The 19293-nt window shown below is 39.2% G+C and overlaps 2 protein-coding genes across 10 annotated transcripts; one reads left to right on the top strand and one right to left on the bottom strand.

Annotated features, from left to right (window-relative positions):
• Positions 1 to 262: 262 nt before the first annotated feature.
• sass6 (SAS-6 centriolar assembly protein) lies at positions 263 to 15980 on the top strand. 3 transcript variants are annotated; one of them, XM_040048491.1, is made up of 16 exons: positions 597 to 1075; positions 1670 to 1730; positions 1840 to 1919; positions 2024 to 2128; positions 2734 to 2902; positions 3266 to 3343; positions 3705 to 3824; positions 5751 to 5942; positions 6154 to 6348; positions 7196 to 7285; positions 9281 to 9460; positions 9839 to 9920; positions 11591 to 11700; positions 12810 to 12907; positions 15307 to 15398; positions 15663 to 15980. In XM_040048491.1, exons 1-16 carry the CDS (start codon positions 975 to 977, stop codon positions 15713 to 15715), a joined length of 1806 nt encoding a protein of 601 aa, XP_039904425.1. In that variant the 5' UTR covers positions 597 to 974; the 3' UTR covers positions 15716 to 15980. The 3 variants fall into 3 exon arrangements, with proteins under 3 accessions (XP_039904426.1, XP_039904424.1, XP_039904425.1); XM_040048492.1 differs by lacking the exons at positions 597 to 1075; positions 15663 to 15980 and adding an exon at positions 263 to 573 and having other exon boundaries at positions 15307 to 15610; XM_040048490.1 differs by lacking the exon at positions 15663 to 15980 and having other exon boundaries at positions 596 to 1075; positions 15307 to 15610.
• Positions 15981 to 16301: 321 nt separating this feature from the next.
• ahsg1 (alpha-2-HS-glycoprotein 1) lies at positions 16302 to 19213 on the bottom strand. 7 transcript variants are annotated; one of them, XM_040048498.1, is made up of 9 exons: positions 18983 to 19213; positions 18519 to 18629; positions 18274 to 18358; positions 17531 to 17700; positions 17329 to 17445; positions 16956 to 17033; positions 16759 to 16849; positions 16666 to 16725; positions 16302 to 16632 (listed from the first exon to the last, which is right to left on the bottom strand). In XM_040048498.1, the coding sequence occupies exons 1-9, from the start codon at positions 19178 to 19180 to the stop codon at positions 16409 to 16411; spliced, it is 1134 nt and encodes a 377-aa protein (XP_039904432.1). In that variant the 5' UTR covers positions 19181 to 19213; the 3' UTR covers positions 16302 to 16408. The 7 variants fall into 7 exon arrangements, with proteins under 7 accessions (XP_039904432.1, XP_039904430.1, XP_039904429.1 ...); XM_040048496.1 differs by having other exon boundaries at positions 16302 to 16725; XM_040048495.1 differs by having other exon boundaries at positions 16666 to 16849; positions 18983 to 19212.
• Positions 19214 to 19293: the final 80 nt, after the last annotated feature.

Below are 19293 nucleotides of genomic sequence, written 5' to 3'. Positions count from 1 at the left end.
TCTCCCTCCCATTCTACTTTTAAACACTCTTGGAATGACAAGTAAGTCTGAGAGCTGTGGAGTCCTTACCATACTATAAGGTCTTTAAGACAAAACGGGGCCTGATTATTCAAGATTCTTCAAGATTACTCAAGGTAGGACTTACCTACCTGAAAGCAATTTCTATCATTATAGCATATGGCTTTTTAAAACTAAACTAAATTAAATGTATCACACTATTACCGTGTGGGTCGCTGTGTGCTGTTTCCACTGTGGCCAGCAGGTGGCGGTGGCGGTACCAGGCTTCATGTCTGCCGTCCACCATTAAAGCGTAGAACAAAAAAAGGGACCATATGTTCCGTTTGTACGGTTGGCGCCTGAAAAGCGCCAAATTGAAAGATACCAAACACTACTGATCCAGCTGACTGATGAAAACCAGCATCACTCAGAAATAGTCTGATATACGAACCTTTAACGTTGATCGATGTTCTAACTCGTCACAGCGGCACCGCAGGGAAAGACGGTTTTTGTCATGGAGGAGCTCTTCAACAAAGTGTTGCAGGTTAATGTCAGATGCAGGGACTGCGAGGAAAGGTAAGCCTGTGCACACGGACACGGACGCACTATTTAAACAGCTTGGTTTGAAGTTACACCTGACGAGAAGAATAATTACGGTTATTCTGTCGGCACACACGAAACCTCCCCATCCTGACTGCGGCAAACAGCTGTCGGTCAAATCCAACCGGGGAAAACAAACAAACGTGTTGCACAGACTAATGCAAAGCACGTTAATATTAATCAAATGAATGATAACCCAAAGCGTACTGCAAATCCAAGAGTTTCTCAAGGCAAAGAAATGGGATATTCTTGAATGGTAAAGTTAGTCGGCTGTTCTCAACCCAGCAGCATGTTTTTCAGTTACAGAAGACAACGCCGAGAGATTCAGAGACAAACAGCTGGAGGCCTGGCAGAGCATCTCAAGGCAGCATGTAGTGATGTCCGTGGGTTTGACTTTAGCTTGTCTAATTATGTTTGAGCCTCTGAAAACGGCAGTCTGTGTATGCCAACTGCTGTATGTCCTAAGCAGTTTCTGCAGGTAAACCCCTGAATTAAAACTAAATGTCTTCACTTTAGGTGCATCTGGATTGTTTGATTTAAAATCCACCCTGGTGGGTTACAGAGACAAAATCACAAAAATGTGTCTTTGTCAGAATACTTGTAATGTAAATATACACAATAATGGAAACAGAGTAGAACTTTTTTTGTGCATTTTGGGTTTTGGTAACCATTCAAAATTCTTTTACTGTACAAGTGTGCAAGTATGCTTCACATACACAAACAGTTGTGAGAGAACACATCTGTATCTTGAACCAGATGGTGTTCTGACAGCAATGTTCACTGCAGCAGTACCAGCGAAGTTCTGATGGTAAATTAGACACAGGAAAAGATTACTGGCATAGATGAAAATGAAGGGCGGACACTTAGTGCTAACAGCACAGTGTTTTAATATTTTGGCATACTGAAAGGTAAAGGCAGGTGACATGCTAATGTTGTTGGGAAAATGAAACATTTTCATATTCCTGTCTTTATTCTGTTCGTGGATTTTTGAAATGAGCTGAACACTGAAATACAAGTTCACATAGGACTTATTGAGTCACCAAACATAATGTTTAATTGCTTCATTTTACAGAAAAGCAAATATTCGTGTCACAATTGAACTTCAGCTGACAACAAGTCCAGTGCACAAAAGAGTGAGTGGGACGTTTTATCGTTTTAAAATAAAGAGAGAACTATACTATATACTACACTACACTTACATTATATCATTTAACATTTCCTGTTCTTTACATATTACATTAGGATCTTCTAGTACGGATAACAGATGATATAGATCCATATTTTCTCTTCAACCTTGCAATATCAGAAGAGGATTTCCAAAGGTAAGTGTAAAAAGATTTGTATGAAGTAGTGTGTTGTGTTAGAGTTAAGGGACAAAGCATCTTCAATATTAACTAATGTCATTTGTGTTTGAATTGTTGTGTAGCTTGAAAGTCCAACAGGGTCTACTGATCGATTTTGCATCATTTCCTCAGAAGTTTATTGACCTGCTTAACCTGTGCATTTCCGAACAAACGTCAGACAGTCCAAGGTATGAAGAAAACCGACACATGACATCACACTGTTTGAATAAGCTAAGCAAATATATGCCATAAATGTATTTTTGTTGTTGTTGTTGTTGTTGTTTTTTTGGGGGGGGGGGTTGTTTTGTTTTATTTTACTTATCTATATATAATTTTTTTTTCTGTAATAATATCTGAATGATCTACATGGGAGAGTATGTATAACTATATCTATGTGTTTCCCCAACACTGTTCATACACGATGTACATAAATTACTATTATACACTCAATATTTTTAAAAATTAATTTCCTCCTCTGTTTTATTTGAACTGTCTCTTCCTATTGGTTAAAATGTTGTTGGAAAAGCAATAAATAAATCTTTGAGAAAAAAATTAATGTATTTTATCAGCCAGTGTCATCCCGTCTCAAGTGATGCTGTGATAAAAGTAGACACGATTCTGCCTTGGAATTTGAAATTGGTGAACGATAAAGTTGCTTGTTGCACGTCCCTATGCTCATCATTAAGTATCACTGGAATATTTAAAAACATTACAAATATGTCCTACTGACTTAGTAATTTGAAAGATATAAATTAAAACCTTTTGCACAGACTAACTGTTGTCCTTTCCACAGATTTCTTCTTCATTTGTCATGTCAGTCTCCAGTGCTAGAAGGTCCCGCCAACTTCAGTGTCATAGAGACAAACGCGTTTAAGCACCTTAACCACTTGTCTTTACGACTTTCTCAAGCTTCTGACAAAGAGGTTAAAGATTACCTGGCAGTTTGTCTCTCCTCTCTGAAGGTTGGTTCCATTTAGCTTCTTCATACTTTATGCCACTCATCAAAAAAACCAACCCTTTAAATAAATGCCAAATTTTAATGTTAGTTCATGTAAGTAAAACGTTGTCATGTACATGTTAAGTGTAGTTGTTAATCCCAAAGATGGGAGCTTGTATTGCTTGGGTGGGCTTCATGTTTTCAAGCTTACTTGTATTTTAGCTTTAGTTTAGTTTGATCAGCTGAAGGCAGTATGTATGTATGTATGTATGTATGTATAACATTTGTTTGAATATAATTGTCTAGTCAAATAATTATTTTGTTTTTCAGAGCAAAACTGAGTTTTAAAAGGTTTTGTCATGTTTATGTCATTTTTTTGTTGTTTCAGGCAGAGAAGCATGCCCTAGAAATGAAGCTTAAGACGACTGAAGATGATCTGACCAGGCAGCTGAATTATGCTCAACAGGTGTGCATTATTTTTTATTTTTTAAGATATGACACAGCTTACTTACGTACTCACGGTTTAGTAGTTCTTGCGTTACAGCAATTAATGTTAAGCGAAACTTTTGTGATTTTTCTTTAATAGAAATTTCAGTTTATTTATTAATAAACTGCCCATTTATTGATTTTTTTCATGTAATTTCTTTTTATTAAACAAAAGTTGAATAATTATTTTGTATGTGGTCAAACATAGCAAGGAAAACTGGAATCTGCAAAGTTGTAATTATCAGATCAACCTTTAAAAAGAGTTCCACAAAGAGTTGTCCACGGTGTGTTCTATGTAACTATAACATGCAGCTGAACAAGTGATCATATGTGGATCATAGACGCTGTCTGAGAAGACCAAAGAGTTGGACAAACTGCGCTCAGAGTGGACGACTCAGACCAGCTCGCTGTCCAGCCTTCATTCTCAGGAGCTGCAGCTGGAGAGAGACAAGGCTCTGGAGGCAAGACTTCTCTTTTAATCAGCACAAATTCATCAGCTATGTTTTTAATATGGGTATTAATGTCAAAACAAGCTGTGCACAGCGCCGTGTCTAAGGAAGCTCGGCAGGATAGAAGTTATTTTACCTGACGTGAAGCAAAGAGCAGCTAAAAAAACATATTTGGAGAAAGAGCATCTCTCCACAGATTTGTGATCTGTTTAAAAAAAACATAGTCACACAAGTAAAATGTTATTTCCTAAAAAGTCACAAGGTTTCGTTTAGATTCCAGGTTTTCAATTTTGAGTTGTAGAGTACTATGGTGTGTACATTACTCAGTACTTTATTGTACTTCTTTATGCCAACGTATCAAATGTAGAAAATGGAAAACAAATCTATTAAACTTTATTAGTTTAAATCATTATAATTCATGAAATTGCTTAAAAATAATTGTTCAAAGCAAGTCTACGGAAGAGGATTAGGGCCACTGGAAAAAAAATCTGAGAAAAGTCGAATCGACTTTCAAATTTTTTTGTCCTGAAATCAGATCTGACTTTATCTCGAATTCTGACTTAAAGAATCACTTGAATCAGATTCTGACTTTTTTTCCTCAGAGTCTGGCTTTTTTCACTTATCTCAGATTGACTTTTTTCCCTCTTTGCTTTAATCTCAGATTCGACTTTTTTTCCTCAGACGACTTAATCTCAGAATTCAGGAAAAGAAAAAAAAAAAAAAAAAGAGAGAGAGATGTGCCCACTTTTTTTTTTCCCAGTAGCCCTAATCCTCTTCCGTACAAGTCAGCTCATATTTTAGATGGCAAGTGCTTAAAAAGCATGCGATGTAAATATTTGTGTGGTCATTGTAGGGGCTCGAGGTTGACCTAGTCAGGGTCAAATTACTGTGACATTAACATGGAACTTCAGATTAGCTCCCTTAGCTTATGCTACATTTTTGTTAGTTGTGTTTTGCATTTACTACCTTCTTGTATGTAAAGTGGGAGAAATGAACCTTTAAAAGTGATACAAACACGTACGATGTGATCCACGAGTTTAAACTAAGATTTACAAGTGTGTGCAGTGATATGTTTGCATTGTTAATTTTGACAGCAAATTTTAAACTAGTTTTAATTGGTCTTTTGAATAAAGTGTCAATTAGTAGTAGTAGATTTAATCTGATGTTGATTCAGCGGCTAAAATATAAAGTGTAGAAGTCGCTTTTTCATCGCTCTACACAGTTTTTTTTTTTTTTTTTTTTTTTTTTTTAAAAGCATCTTATATTCATTGACGTCTTACGTTGTAAATTTGCCCTCTACAGTCTCTTATTTCTTGTTCTTTATTTTATATACTTAGCTTTTTGTCTCAAGCTCTTTCTGCCTGCCACTTCCACGCTGCTGGAACACATGAATTTCCCCAATGAGGGACAATAAAGGATATTTCTGTTCTATTCTGCATGACAGTGTGAAATTTGTCTCAAAACCTCATGTGGGCATGCAGTGTGGTATCGGTGCGTTTCAGGCAATTCGTTCACATGCATTAAATTTTTTAATAGTGAGCGAGAGGGCTGTTACATGTATTTTCAGATTCGTAAGCACTGAAAGATTTATTCAGGTTTATGTGTGCACATTTATGTCGTTTTCCGTGTGATCAGATTTCTTTGTATCTGTTTGTGGATCGGAGCACACATTTGTGAGCCCTCAAAAGTAGAACACAAATCACTGCACACAGTTGTAAATCTTAGTCTATGCTTGTGGGTCGTACCATACAAATTACTAACACTATCCTCTGCATAGTTAACAACCCTGTCTCACAATATTAACCACGTGTGGCTTTGTTCTTAGCTCAGTCTCGTGGAAGCAGTCATTTATTTGGAACCTTTGAAACTATAGGGATCAAAAGCAAAGCTAAAGATTGCCCTGCAGAAATGGTTGGAGATTGTTTGTCTGTCTTCCAGTTACAGAGCAGGTTTCAGCAGCAGACAGAGCAGCTTCGTCAGGAGCTGGAGACTGCTCATAAAAAGAGCAGCCATCAGCTTAATAGTCGACTGACGGAGTTGGAGGCCTCGTGCAGAGAACTGACTGAGAAGAAATACAAGAACGAGTCTGCCATCCGAGACCTGAAGATTAAACTAGTTGGTGCAGACGAGGTAAGTGAATGTTTAGGATGAGGAATTATTGCGTCCAGGTGACTTGCTCTTAATGTTTGAAACTTTATTATAATTTGTGTATTGGCAGCAGATATACATTTCATCCGTCCATCTTCTGTAGATCATCCTATCATGGGGGCAGCGGAAGCCGTGCTGAAAGCTCCTCACAGCAAGAGAATGCTGTTGATTATTTTCTTTCTCTTTCATATAGGAATGCCAGCATTTAAAGCAGCAGGTCCTGTCTCTCAGGAGGGAAAACAGCACCCTGGACGCAGAGGTCCATGAAAAGGACCGTTTGGTGAGCCAGATGCAGATGAGAGTGGCTGTTCTGGAACAGGAGGTCAAAGATAAGGATCAGTTGATGAACCGCACCAAAGAAGTATTGGAAGCCACTCAGCAGCAGAAGGTAGGGAAGCCCTCTTCTGCATCGGGGACAGGGGGGCATTAAGGATTCAGAGTGAGAGAAATGATATGACGTTATGAATAGGAAGTCACCAGGAGTCACCGTGTACAGACGAATGGTTAGACTCAGGATGTCAGTGTTGTGCAATTCAATTTCAATTCAGTTTAATTCATGAATCCTTCTGTCTTGATGCGCGCTCAATCATCCAGGTATGTAAATCCCAAAAGGTTGATTCTGTTCGTCTGGACGTTGTGTTTTCAGTGGGAGAAATGTTTCATCGCTCATCCACTACCAACTCTGCTGCTAACTGTTATGCAGAAAATAAACATCTGTGTCAGACTGGTCCAACTTTTATGTTGGAAGTCATAACTGGTGACAAGACTTGGTATACGGTCTCAAAGCCCCGAGAATGCCTCGGGGTTGTTTTGTTTTTTTACTATGAGAGTATAAGTGAGGTGTTTGGTTGTGATGTCCGGAGGCATCTGAGGAAGAACATGTGACGCAGAGAACCTGAAATGAAGTGAACACGCATCAACTGCAACATACTAACAAACACAGCATGTTTGAAAGGTAGATGTGTTTTTGGAATCGCCTACAAAAACTTTGTTCATCAAAATAAAATTCAAGTTGACAAGCTGCTGTTTTTAGACTTACACACATGGCATTGCACGAGGGGTTGCCAGGGGTTTATCTAAAAATGAAGAGGTGCAGCAGAAGACTACCCTGATGGAGGCCAAATTTAAATCAGGATTGTTCATCAAGCCTTCAAGGTTTTTTTTGTTTGTTTGTTTGTTTGTTTAATAAAATTTTGCCCTTCGGATATTTTTAACCAGCTTGCTTTTTGTTATAGGAATCAGTGGAAGAAAATGCAGAAAGTAAGGAACTTCAGATTCGAAAACTTGAAGCTACAGTGAAATCACTTTCTGAGGAGCTGATAAAGGTTTGTCAGTTTGTGTGTTTGTGTTCAAAACTCACACTTTTTATCCTTCAAGCTTGAGTCCTTGGGCCTTGGAGCACAGAATCTTTGCTATATCTTCTAGACAGAGATCTTTGATGTTGTTTAGGGATCTGCTGGAGCCACTGGCACAGTTTGGGGTCACTGCCCCAAGTGCCTCCTCGGTTAGCACAGGGACCACTGCTGCCTTGACCTTCCACATATTGGGGTCTTGGCAGTGCATAGGTTCGTCAGTCTACTCTTACATTCTCGAGTGACTTCTCTGTCTACCAGTCGCTGGTGTTTTTGCCCCTTGGTATTTGGTACTGGGACCGATCCATTCTTGGGGATCCTTGGGATCGAGATATTCCAGTCTTCGGGTAGCCATTCTGGGCGTCTCAGTCATTAGCCGTTGTTTTGTATTTTATATTTCAAGCACTCAAGACTTTTATATAAAAGGTTTTGGAGAAGATTTCAGACATACATCTGAATGGAGGTTTTAAGGTTGTTGTTTTTTTTAATTTCACATTTGTAAATCTAAATAATGAAATATATTTTAAACAGAAAGCAAAGTAGAAAAAAATCTAATTGCTACAAATATCTCTGATATATACGTGGTCAAAAAGGAGTAGGATGAAGTTTACACTTTCTTTTTAGTCCTTCCCCGCTCACATTCACTCCTGTGGGGAATTTAAAATCACAGATTGACCTGTGCATGTCTTTGGACTGTGGGAGGAAGCCGGAGTACCCGGAGAAAACCCATGCAGACATGAGGCAAACATGCAAACTCCACACAGTAAGGCAGTGGCCAGATGGTGGATTTAAACCCAGGAATGTGAGGCAGCAGTGCTAACCACCGCGCCACCGTGCTAGCCCTGCATCAGATTGGCACCTGTCCAGGGTGTACCCTACCTTTTACCCTATGGTAGCTGGGATAGAGAATGGATGATGGATAATTTTATATAATAATGCTGTTTAATAAATGATAACTCAGTCTTCCTTGATATAACTTATAATCAGAAAATATAAATAACTATTTATATTTTCTGAGTCACAGTATAAAGTCAGAGAACCTCCCTTTGACTTTGACCTTTGGCTGTAATTGAGAGTATTTCTGTATTTTCCATGTAATTTTATGTGCCATATTAAATGTAATTAAAAAATAATTTTACATTTTTTGACAGATGAATGCAGTTAATCTTTAAAACACTGGTTTTCATTTTAGAAACCACAATCAGCAGTTCAACTTAAAAGACCTGTTTTTTCTTTTTAAAATCTTTATTGTTGCTCATTAACAAGAAAAAAGTATTTTTTATCCAGTTAATCGATGCAGTAATCGATAGAATACTTGATTACGAAAATAAATGGTAGTTCCAGCCCTTGGCAGTGCTTTCGCAGCCTGTAGGGAGCAATGAATAGCCCATCTACCTGCAGTGAGCCAGTTGGAGGCGATGGTTGTAGCTGTGGGCGACTCTTGTTTGTGCTGTCGATGGTCTTCCAGCCAGCTGCATAGAAGAGCAAAGTTATAACAGATGAACAGATGCGCTGAAAAGAATGAAGACGTGTCCCCTGTAGCTGTTACGTGTGCTTTTCATTATCTCTTTTCTGGTCTTTGATGTTTTTCATGCTTCTTCCGTTCCCTGTAAGCTCCAGAACAAGAGACGTGCACCACTCCCTTTTCTGGTTCACTTCTCACCCAACAGCATTCAGCCTACTTAGTTTGGGGGGACTACACAGGACCATGTTTTCAAAGCTTGAGAACTTTTCTCCCCATGCAAATGGGCACAACCACTGTAGTATAAAATGAGCAATATGCAGGAATGCCCTACACAGTGAACCACATCCTGTTTTATAGGGTGTCGCTTATACTGATATTGGTTGCTTTGGAAAGAAAGTGAACGGGCTGCATCTCTGTTATAGGGAAAAAATAGAAGTTGTGAGTTTTGAAAATGATCAACTCCTCTTTTTGATCTATCCATTTTTTCTTTTATATATATACAGGCTAACGGTATCATTAAGAAGCTGCAAGGAGAAGTTCGAACCTTAGTAGGAAAAATAAAAGTCAAAAACACTGTGACAGTGTCGCAGGAAAAGATTCTCCAGGAAACTTCAGAGAAACTTCAGAGTGTTGAAAAGGATCTACAAAGCGCTCAGCAGCAGCTCAACACTAAGGAGGAGCAGGTATGTCACAGACTGAAGCCTTTTCTTTTGGTAAAGCAGTAAAGGAGATCTCATCAGTCAAACCAGTAAATCAGTACAAGTACTTTAAAAAAATACAAAAAGAAAAAGTACAGTACTGTGTGAACTGTGTCCTTTTAAATGCAAGTGAGCATAAAATAAAATAACAACCTGAACTATCGATACTAGGCGAGATGGATCCGTCCTTTCATGTCATTCTGTCTCTGCCATCCAAATGTCAGAGCAGAAATTGAGACTTATTAGCCCAGGTGTTGTTATTCCAATATTCTGCTGTCCAGATTTGGTGAGCCTGTGTGAAATGTAGCCTCAGGTTCCTGACAAGAATAACAACCAGTGCAAAATATTCTTTTTATTTTTCAGATTTTAAAATTAAATGAGCAGTTGGAGGCCACGGTACAGAAGCTAAATGAAACCAAAGAAGTGCTGAAAACTAATGAGAATGGTAAGGAAGCTAGACCTGTTCAATGGACCCTCTGAAAACTGACTTTCATGTCTTCAAAATCGTTAAGGTTTACAAATCCAGCAAAGCTTCTCAATCCATCAGTGTTTATGGAGTCCACTTCCATATGGCGACGTACACTACAACTACATTTTATTTATATAGCGCTCGTTAACAACAACAGTTGTGATTTGGCAATATTAGAAACACCAACAATCACACAACCATTAGCAAGAAATTGATGACAGTGGGAAGGACCAGGCTCAGCCATCTGCAGAGAGATGGGGGGGGGGGGGAAGGGGAAACTATAGATGAGTGAAGAAGAAACACTATGTCTTTGCTTAGCCAGATTAATTAAATAGCATCTTATTTCTTAGTGTAAACTTTGTGAGCTTTATCCAAAGCACAATCTGTTGATTCACCCGCTAATTGTATTCACAGTGATTTGCCTGCCTAGCCTAGCCTAGCTTAGCTTGTAGCCAACTCGCTAGCAGCATGGCCTCTATACCTGTCCCTCCTGCAGTTTCCTGCTCAGTGTCTGTGTGTCAGATATTTAGTTACTCCTCTGCCTCCTTTTGTAATAACAATACTTGTAGTAAATGTAGCCTTTTTGCAGCTTAGGCTGACCTGGCTTCAGACCCTTGAAAAGACATAGTTGTCTTCCAGGGGCCAGAGCAGGTGACATTCAGGGAAATTTTTAAACTGCTGGTTAAAGTTAAATGTACATTTTATAAAATTATAATTCACGTCAACAGTAATGACACCTGGTTGCGTCAATCGGAGGTAACTAAATGAATATTGAATTGGGGACTAACTTTACCAAAACAATCTTGGGCTTAGTCATTTTCTCTGGTACCCTCCTCAATCGGACCAGGAGTGACATTTTTAGGCACTTATTTCCCTTTGATTGCTGGCTGTCTGAGTAGTAAAAAAATCAGTGGGCTCTAAAGATGATTGGGAAACTTTCAAGTCATCTTTATTTAAATAGCACATTTAAAAGACATCAAGTGTCGGCCAAAGGGCTGAACAGAGGGATGATATGATAAAAAAGAATTAAAAATGTACACAAGCACACATACGTGAACATAAAATACATGTATACGTATACACATGCAAACATCATCCAATGAGAAGACCAGAATAGCTAAAACAGAATAAAAGTGGTGTCAGAGAGATCTGAAAGCCTTGGAAAATAGTATTCAGATTCTATTTGAAGACTTCCAAGGACAAAGAGGATTCAGGGGAAAATCTGGTCTTTTTAGACAGCATCCACCCCATTGTGGATGGAGGAGCTCTCATTTCTAGAAATCTGGACAAATTTATTAAAACCCCCAGAACATGATGGGTTGGGACAAAGCAACAGAGATTCATTTGTCTTACACGCCTCTCTGCAGCTTCTCTCCAAAACCCATCCCCTTAGATGCTGCGTCTGCCTCCTTCTGAGTCCCTGTTTATACATGAATCAACAAATTGATTTACATTTTGTCATTATGGAATATTGTCTGTAGAATTTTGAGGTGAAAAATGAATTAATTCCATTATTGAATAAGACATAACATAAAAAACATTAATACAAATAATTTGTATTGTGAATAGCAAGCTCATTCACATTATGAAAGTTGCCATTTAAGTGTAGCACATTTACTAGTGTGTTTATTTTCATTTTACCACAGTTATAAATTGGCTTAACAAGCAGCTAAATGAAAAGCAGCTGTCCAGAAAAGCACGGGGTCTGGAATCACTGGAGAATCCTGCAGTCTCAACCACAACAGCAGGACTTGGGGTAGGTGACAACATACTGATGATGTTTATTCTTCATCCTTCCTCTTAGATATTACTACAAGCTTCATTCCTATTGTGCCATTCAGCTCAATATAAATATGTTTTGTGTCATTGAGTGAGAGATTATGGCAGTAAGAGACGGCAAAGCAAGAAAATTTCAATTTGGTCAGTTTCTTTCTTGAAGCAATGCTTGTTGGCAATAAATGTTATATTGTTGGAAAGCCTGTGTAATTGCTGTTACACTAAATGGTGTGTGAGAAAAATGCATTTGCAGGTTGAACAGCAGCACTGGGCATGTGGGTTGCGCCACATTTATTAGATTGGGTGATTGAAGTCGGAGACATATCAGCATTTATTCATTCAACAAAAAGGGGCCTCAGTAGCATGTGGAAGGACCGTACACAGCCACAACAGCCTGGCACCACCTGCACCACCTCCTTATGCCGGTCACCTGCTCAGTCACACACCTATATGGAATGGCATCCCATTCTTTTTTGTACGTTATTTAATTACGCACAGAAGACAGTAATTTATTAACTATTCATTATATTAGTTTCGAACTTCTCCATTAAATGACCTGAAACGAATTGTCATTTAACAATATACACATCAACATGAGCCTATGAACCTAATAATCCACCCTGGAAGTAATAAATGCAGAAAAGATTTGGTGGGTTTTTCGTGGGTTTGACCAACAAATGCATTATTCACAAGAAGCATTGTTACAATAAAGAAATAATCAATTCAAAACAATCACGTCTAGTTTAACATAAGCTTAGAGAATGACGGGATGCCTGAGAAAGAGAAGTAGCGTACTGGGACAAATGTTTAAGGAAGCAGGTGAAGAGCTGTAGTAACTACAGAGAGAGAAAGCTGTGCCAAGGGAAAGAGTTGTTGAAGCTAAGTTAATAAGAGGGGCGATGATCAGTGAGCAGCAGTATGTCATCACTGACGTGACGTTTGCTTTCAGAGTGCTGATGGAGAAGTAGAGAGAAGGTCTGAAGGGGCTTCTCTGTGTCTTTGTGCAACAGTCTTATGTTTGCACATTATAGCAGATCAACAGCACTAACACCACCTGAAGATATCTCTGTATTTTTTCTGGCACTTCAGTTTTATCCTCAGACAGCCAAACCTGTTGTATCTCCCATGGCGGCTGCTGGGATCAATCTTACTGATGAGCACCTCGGGAAGTCATCAAACAGACAGATGTGAGTTTGTTGACTTAGTATGACTGAGTATACATTACACTCAAAGACAAATGAGCCAAAGTAAAACTGTGCAATTTATAAAATGTATTATCTTTGAGTAATGTAAGTATTTAGACACATTTATTGATATATGTTATTATTTTATTGGTATTCATTTATTGTAATTAATCTCATATCAAATGTGAATATAAAGAAAATAATGTTAGTATAACTGAGTTTAGTGCACTTCTCAGACATGGGTTGGGTCTAGCTCAGGAGGCAGAGCAGGTCATGTACTAATTGGAAGCACTACACCGGTGAAAATCCAGGAAGTGGACATTGAGATAGTGGACTCTTATAGGTACCTAGTAGGGGTGCAACGATACACAAAATTCACGGTTCGGTTCGGTTCGATACTTTGGTGTCACGGTTCGATATTTTTTCGATACAAAAAAATGTTCATGCATTTTTAATTTGTCATTTATTAAAATTATAAATATATATTTTAACTCAAAAGTACAGTTTTTAAATTTAACCCTAACCCTTGTGCGTGTTTTTTATTTTGACAGCGAATGCACACCTGCGGACCACTTATGTGCAGCCCTGGTTATTTAGCTCATCATATTGCAGCCACAGAAATTCTTTTGTCCATGAAACCATAAAGCTGCACTTTCTTTTTGCCTTATAGTCTGATTTGTCATAACTTCTCCGTTTTGTGGTAAGCTTTTCTTTGGCTGTCACTTCTTCACCCTGACCTGTCTTATTTGGCTCAGCAGAACTGAAATGCTTTTACACGCTCACTCACATAAGCTCAGCGATTCTCTGCGCGATCAATCTCTCACATGTTTAAGCTTGCTGCGGGAGATTTCACTTGTCATGTTTGCATAGTAAGCTAACGATTAATAAGACGATGTCAGAGGAATTGGTGCACAAATTATCATCACTCACAGATCAGTGCTGTCACTCTCTACACACAGTTCGCACGATTGCAAAGTGAAAGCAAAAAAACAAGCGCAAATTCAAACGCGACTTCAATATGTCACATATTGACAGTGGCTCACCGATGCCAATGACATAATTACCCAGCTACATTTCTGAAAGAATGCAAAAGCATTGACATATATTTTTCCTACAATAGCCCGACGGGCAGGGAAGAGATAGATTTTGGTAGCCCGACTGAAAAAATCGCTAGCTCCGGGACGTCGGGCTAGCGATATTGCAAGCCCTGTATCTGATTGAGGAATCACTCATCTTTGGAAAAGAGAGTTTATTACAGAGAAATGTCTCTTTCCAAAATAAAAGCTATACTATCCGCTACTTCTGGGCTATATTCTCAGCAGCATAAGGAGAATCATGTGCTAACAGCTGTCTAAATGACTCGGCTAAAGTTAGTAGCATGCTTGTTGTTTTTGTCTTTGCACTAGGATGATGTCAGCGTAAATGTGCAGTCATATTCGTTGTGTTCCCACTAGTGCTTTCAGGTTAATCTCGTTGAAATGACCTTAACGCCACAACACGGCAAATCTCCGTTAACGAGCTACCGCCGATCGCTCCGTGCACGGGGCTGGGCTAGACGGCAAACACTTTAACGAGCTAACTGCGCTAACACACTAGTTCACACCAATGTAATTGAGCATTGCATGGCACATCCAACATACTGTTTTACTTTAGTCCATGACTCGCTTACCTTCAGGGTCATACGTCACATGAAAACCAAAATAATTCCAAACGCCAGATCTGAATGAGGGTGGGGGAGGTGCCCTGCGCTCTTCCTTCTGACTATGCTGTCTGTGTTGAGCGCTCAGTGGATCTGCGCTCGACAGTGCAGCCGAGGCGGAGTAGTCGAACACAGATTCACTGAGCGCTCAACACAGACAGCATCGTCAGAAGGAAAATTGATAAAATAAATTACAAATGTTGTATTGTTCGATACATATGCGTACCGAACCGAAAGCACTGTATCGAACGGTTCAATATCGATACGAATATCGTTGCACCCCTAGTACCTAGGTGTTCACCTGAATAATAAGCACTGTTTTATGCAGGTATAGGCACAAAATCTCACTAACTTTCCTGTAAAAGTTTGCTACAGATACTATCTGGTCCATTTCTGTCTGATATTGTACTTTTGTGTACAAATGAAATACACTTCCCTATCATTATAGCTGTCTCTCTTGCTTTAGCAGGGAAGGAAGAAGTTTAAGGTCTCTATCCAGGCTGATAAATGTGTTTCTTTATAGCAGTATGCAATTTACAGCAGTTATAAATTTAAAATGATTTTGATTCCACGACAATACCAGTGGTAGAACAACAAACTCTTTTTGTTTGTTTGCTTTAAATGTTCATTGTGAATATGTCTCTTTGGTCAGGAATGCAAAGTGATTTTGTGTTCCTCAGGCTTGTTTTCTCTTTGTCCTTAGTGGAGACTCTGCAGGTCTGGATTCGAAGTACTTTGAGAAGAGAGATGATTGCATCTCGATCTATGGTCTTTCATCTAATCCACGTCAAAGAGGTAAAAGTGCTCATCTTTTAAAGATCAGCATCTACCACATATTAATTTCAGTGCGTCAAGTTTTTCATTTCATGGCTTAGTAGTGTAACTCTTTTTTTGGGATGCAGCAGTAAATCTGTGGGGCAACAACGCTAATTTAGGTGCCTTTAAAAAAAAAAACAAAAACGCAAAAACGAAGAAAAAATTGTTTTTTTGATTGAGATGCTGAATGCGTGTGATAATAAGTAACAGTAATTTGATTCTGTTTGCTTGCTTTGTGTTCAGAGTTTCCTCAGAGTACAAAGCCATCTATAGCTTCAGCTTACTTCTCTGCATAAAACAGAAGTTTCAGGATCTGCAGAAAGATTACAATGGAAATGGACTTAAAACCATCAAGTCACGTCTTCGGCTCTTGTACAAAACTGTTACTGTTGCATTAAATAAATTTGTTTTAATGAGTGATTCTTATGGTTAATTCTAGTGATCACTGAGAATGTATTATTGTATGTGAAATAAAATTGTTCTGTTTTTCTTATGTTTTGGCCCCTAACTGTGTTTTACTGTATACAGTGTACTCTTGAATAAAAAACTTTTCCAGTCTCACTTCATTTCTGGATATCTTAAAATTGATCCAATATCGCATTTAGTATAATGTCCAAAATAAAAATATGTGCTTTCTGCTGGGTTTTTTTGTGTTTAGTAATATTCTATCCTCAAATCAGTTTACCTTCAATTTACAAAATGTGAACCATACACCAACCATTGTACATATAGATTCGCATTTGATACCTTTGCCCACAGCTGAGTGCATCATTGCTGCTGCCAGCATCATAATGGAATTAAATAGATGCCAAACCAAACTTCAGAACTGCTGTTCTGAGTCTGCTGATTCTCAGAAATAACAATCATTGTGCTTACTCCAGCTTCAAGTAGTCAACACCTAGATGGTTTATTTTGTATGCACTATATTTTGGCACATTGCATGCAAAACAACCATGTTCTTTATTTGGCAATGTTCAGCTAATTCTGGATTAGTTGTGTGGGCGGTGAGGAAGAGGCCAGGGGCAAATAGGGTGGAGAGCTGGGTCAGGATTGACTAGGAATCCGTGACATGGATGAAAGCGCCGTAGGGGGTGAAATGACCCTTTACCCTTGCCACCAGTAGGAGGAGGGCCATGATTATGGTTGTGAGCATGTGGAGGGCGTCCTTCGTTGCTAGCATCTGGAGGGGGGCCATGACCATGGTTGTGAGCATGTGGAGGGGGGCCACGACCATGGTCGTGAGCATGTGGAGGGCGTCCTTCTTTGCCAGCATCTAGAGGGGGGCCATGACCATGGTCGTGAGCATGTGGAGGGGGGCCACGACCATGGTCGAGAGCATGTGGAGGGGGGCCACCATGACCATGTGGATGGCGTCTTCCATGACGTCCACAGACAGGCTCCTTCTCACCAGGCCCAAGGAGAGTGGTGTTCTGTTGAGAACAAAGACAACAAATGCAAGAGTTGTTTTTTTGTTGTCGTTTCTTAATAAGTTGCCATAAAAAAGGAAATTTATTGCAAAGCTGCTGTTGGTCTCACCTCTGCAGGATAGAAATCACACTCAGTGGACAGGAGTCCATTTTGACTGGAGTAAGATGAACGGCAGAAAGCATGACGCTTTAAAAAAGGAAGGATATATACAATGAGAGAACTAACAGGAATAAGCCATAAAAAGGTATTTGTCATTTAGGGATTAGAAATGCTGGTTATCTGTATTGTTTGTATTTGATTTAATACTTCTTACAACTGTGCAGTAAATCGCTTGTTACTCTTTAACATTGTGATATAATTTTAATGGGATGTGGTACTCATGATCTCACTGAATACACACAGCTAAACACTTTACTAATTTTAGTACACAGCATATCAAAATGTGGCTCAGGATTTTCTGAAGTGTATCAGTTGTACTTACAGCTCTGTTAGGACAAAGTGGAATGCATGCCTCAATTATGATTCTAGAGCCCATTGGGCAATGAGTCTCCACAAGTGCAAACTCAGGATAGTAGTTCATTCCTAATCCCATTATGTACTACAAGAAAAGAAAGTGTAAAGTTAAACAATGACTGATCTTATGAGTTCACAAAGAGGGGGAGGAAGAAAAGGATCCTCTGTACCCCAGTTGATATCCGCCCCACTTCCTTCAAGATGTAGTAATGCTGGTTACTGGTGTTCTTGTTGAATTCTGCTGTCGCTTCACGAACAGACTTGAGACCTTCAGAGTTGTTGAGAGGCAGCAGCACAGGACAGTCAGGGCAGATGCGTACCATCTCCAAGTTAGTTTTTTCTGCAAACACACAAAGAATTGTGCTGAGTGTACGTTCAGAGGGTTCCAAAAGTCACTCGCTGAGGCTCTTTAGCGTTTTCTGTCAAATATTCTCCCTTGCAATCTTTCACAAGATAATGAACTTCTCCCCATGTTTACTTCCTAAAGACTCCTCTTCACTAGGATGCTTGTTTGAAATCATTTTTCAATCGTGAGTTTCTTCATTGTATTTTTTTAGCGTTACACACAAAGTATTTTGTCACCCTTGTCCCAACTTTTTTGAGACATGTTAAATGATTTAAATTCTAAATAAGCATTTTTTTAAACTAAACTTAATGCCACAGTTTTAATATTTGCTATTAGTGTACTGCTTTTACAAATGCTGTTTTTATCTGCAGTCAAACTTAAATGACACATTATGAAAAATGAGGAAGTTTGGCCAAAGTCTGTCTTTGGCCACATCGAGTGTGTTTTTGAACAGGCAGACCAACAGCCTTGGAGTAACAAGTAATCAAAAATGATCGTATTTGATCGTATCTACAGTAGCATCTTCTCAGTGAAATGGTGAACAGCTATGATGCAGAGAGAGCCCACCTTGTCGTGTGTCACATTCATATTTGGTTACGCTGGCATCACCATCTTTTATAGTCATCAACACAGTGCAGTTGGCCTTCACTGCCTTCAGAGAAACACAGAGAATGCAGTTTTATTTCATAACATCACTGAAGTAACTTTGCATAATTTGGCCAGATTAGCACGTCCACCTTCTGACCAGAGGTGAATGTTACATGAAGTCAGTGCAGGCAGGTGGATTAAGCAAACAGCTGCTTTGCATTTACCCGCGCTCCCATGCCACGTATTTCACAGTCCTCAAAGGGTTTCGGGTTGATAGTGTGGCATTTTGTCTCCCGAAGATCCAGCTGCAACTTTACGTTACATCCACCATCAACCTGGAAAGAGCAGAGAGTAAGACTGTCAATCATATTTACTGATGCAGTTTCCTACATCACCACGAACACCATGACGGACTTTAAGGATTTTTTTGTCATGAAAAGCTGATGTAATGGAAAACCACAATAAACATTAATAATATTTTTTTTAAAAAAGAAAAACATTTCAAAAGAATTGTGGACTTGGATTTGTCACTCACCATGCTTTTATAGAACTGCTACTGTTTTTTCTACTCTCTTCTATTGTTTAAGTTTTGTCCCGCTTGTTGTTTATTATCTCTTTGCTCCTCTTGCCAAAGTGGAAATACTCAAATGTGAACTGCAAATGTGCACATTTACTGCTACTATCATACCTGTTCCACACTGTTCCCTTGAACTTCATGCAGTCTGAACTTGTAGCCATGGTTGTGATGCTCATTGATGTGATGCACTGCCTTATCTGCTGCCGCCGGACCGTTACCTTCACTGCATGTTAGTGGCTCCAAACCTGGGGCAGCGCTGCAAAGCAGGACTGCTGCCGAAAGAAGTGTCAGGACTCGTAACGTCCTCATGGTACCGCGGAGAAGACTGGAGCAGGCCACTATTACGGGGCTGTTATATAGAGTGGATTGGTTAACATATGTCAGTGGGTTAGGAAATAAATGATAAATAAATAGAAGCGACC

This window comes from Simochromis diagramma, unplaced genomic scaffold (assembly GCF_900408965.1).
Source record: "Simochromis diagramma unplaced genomic scaffold, fSimDia1.1 OVJJ01000557.1, whole genome shotgun sequence".
NCBI classification, from domain to species: domain Eukaryota; kingdom Metazoa; phylum Chordata; class Actinopteri; order Cichliformes; family Cichlidae; genus Simochromis; species Simochromis diagramma.
This window is presented reverse-complemented; position numbering and strand designations above follow the sequence as displayed.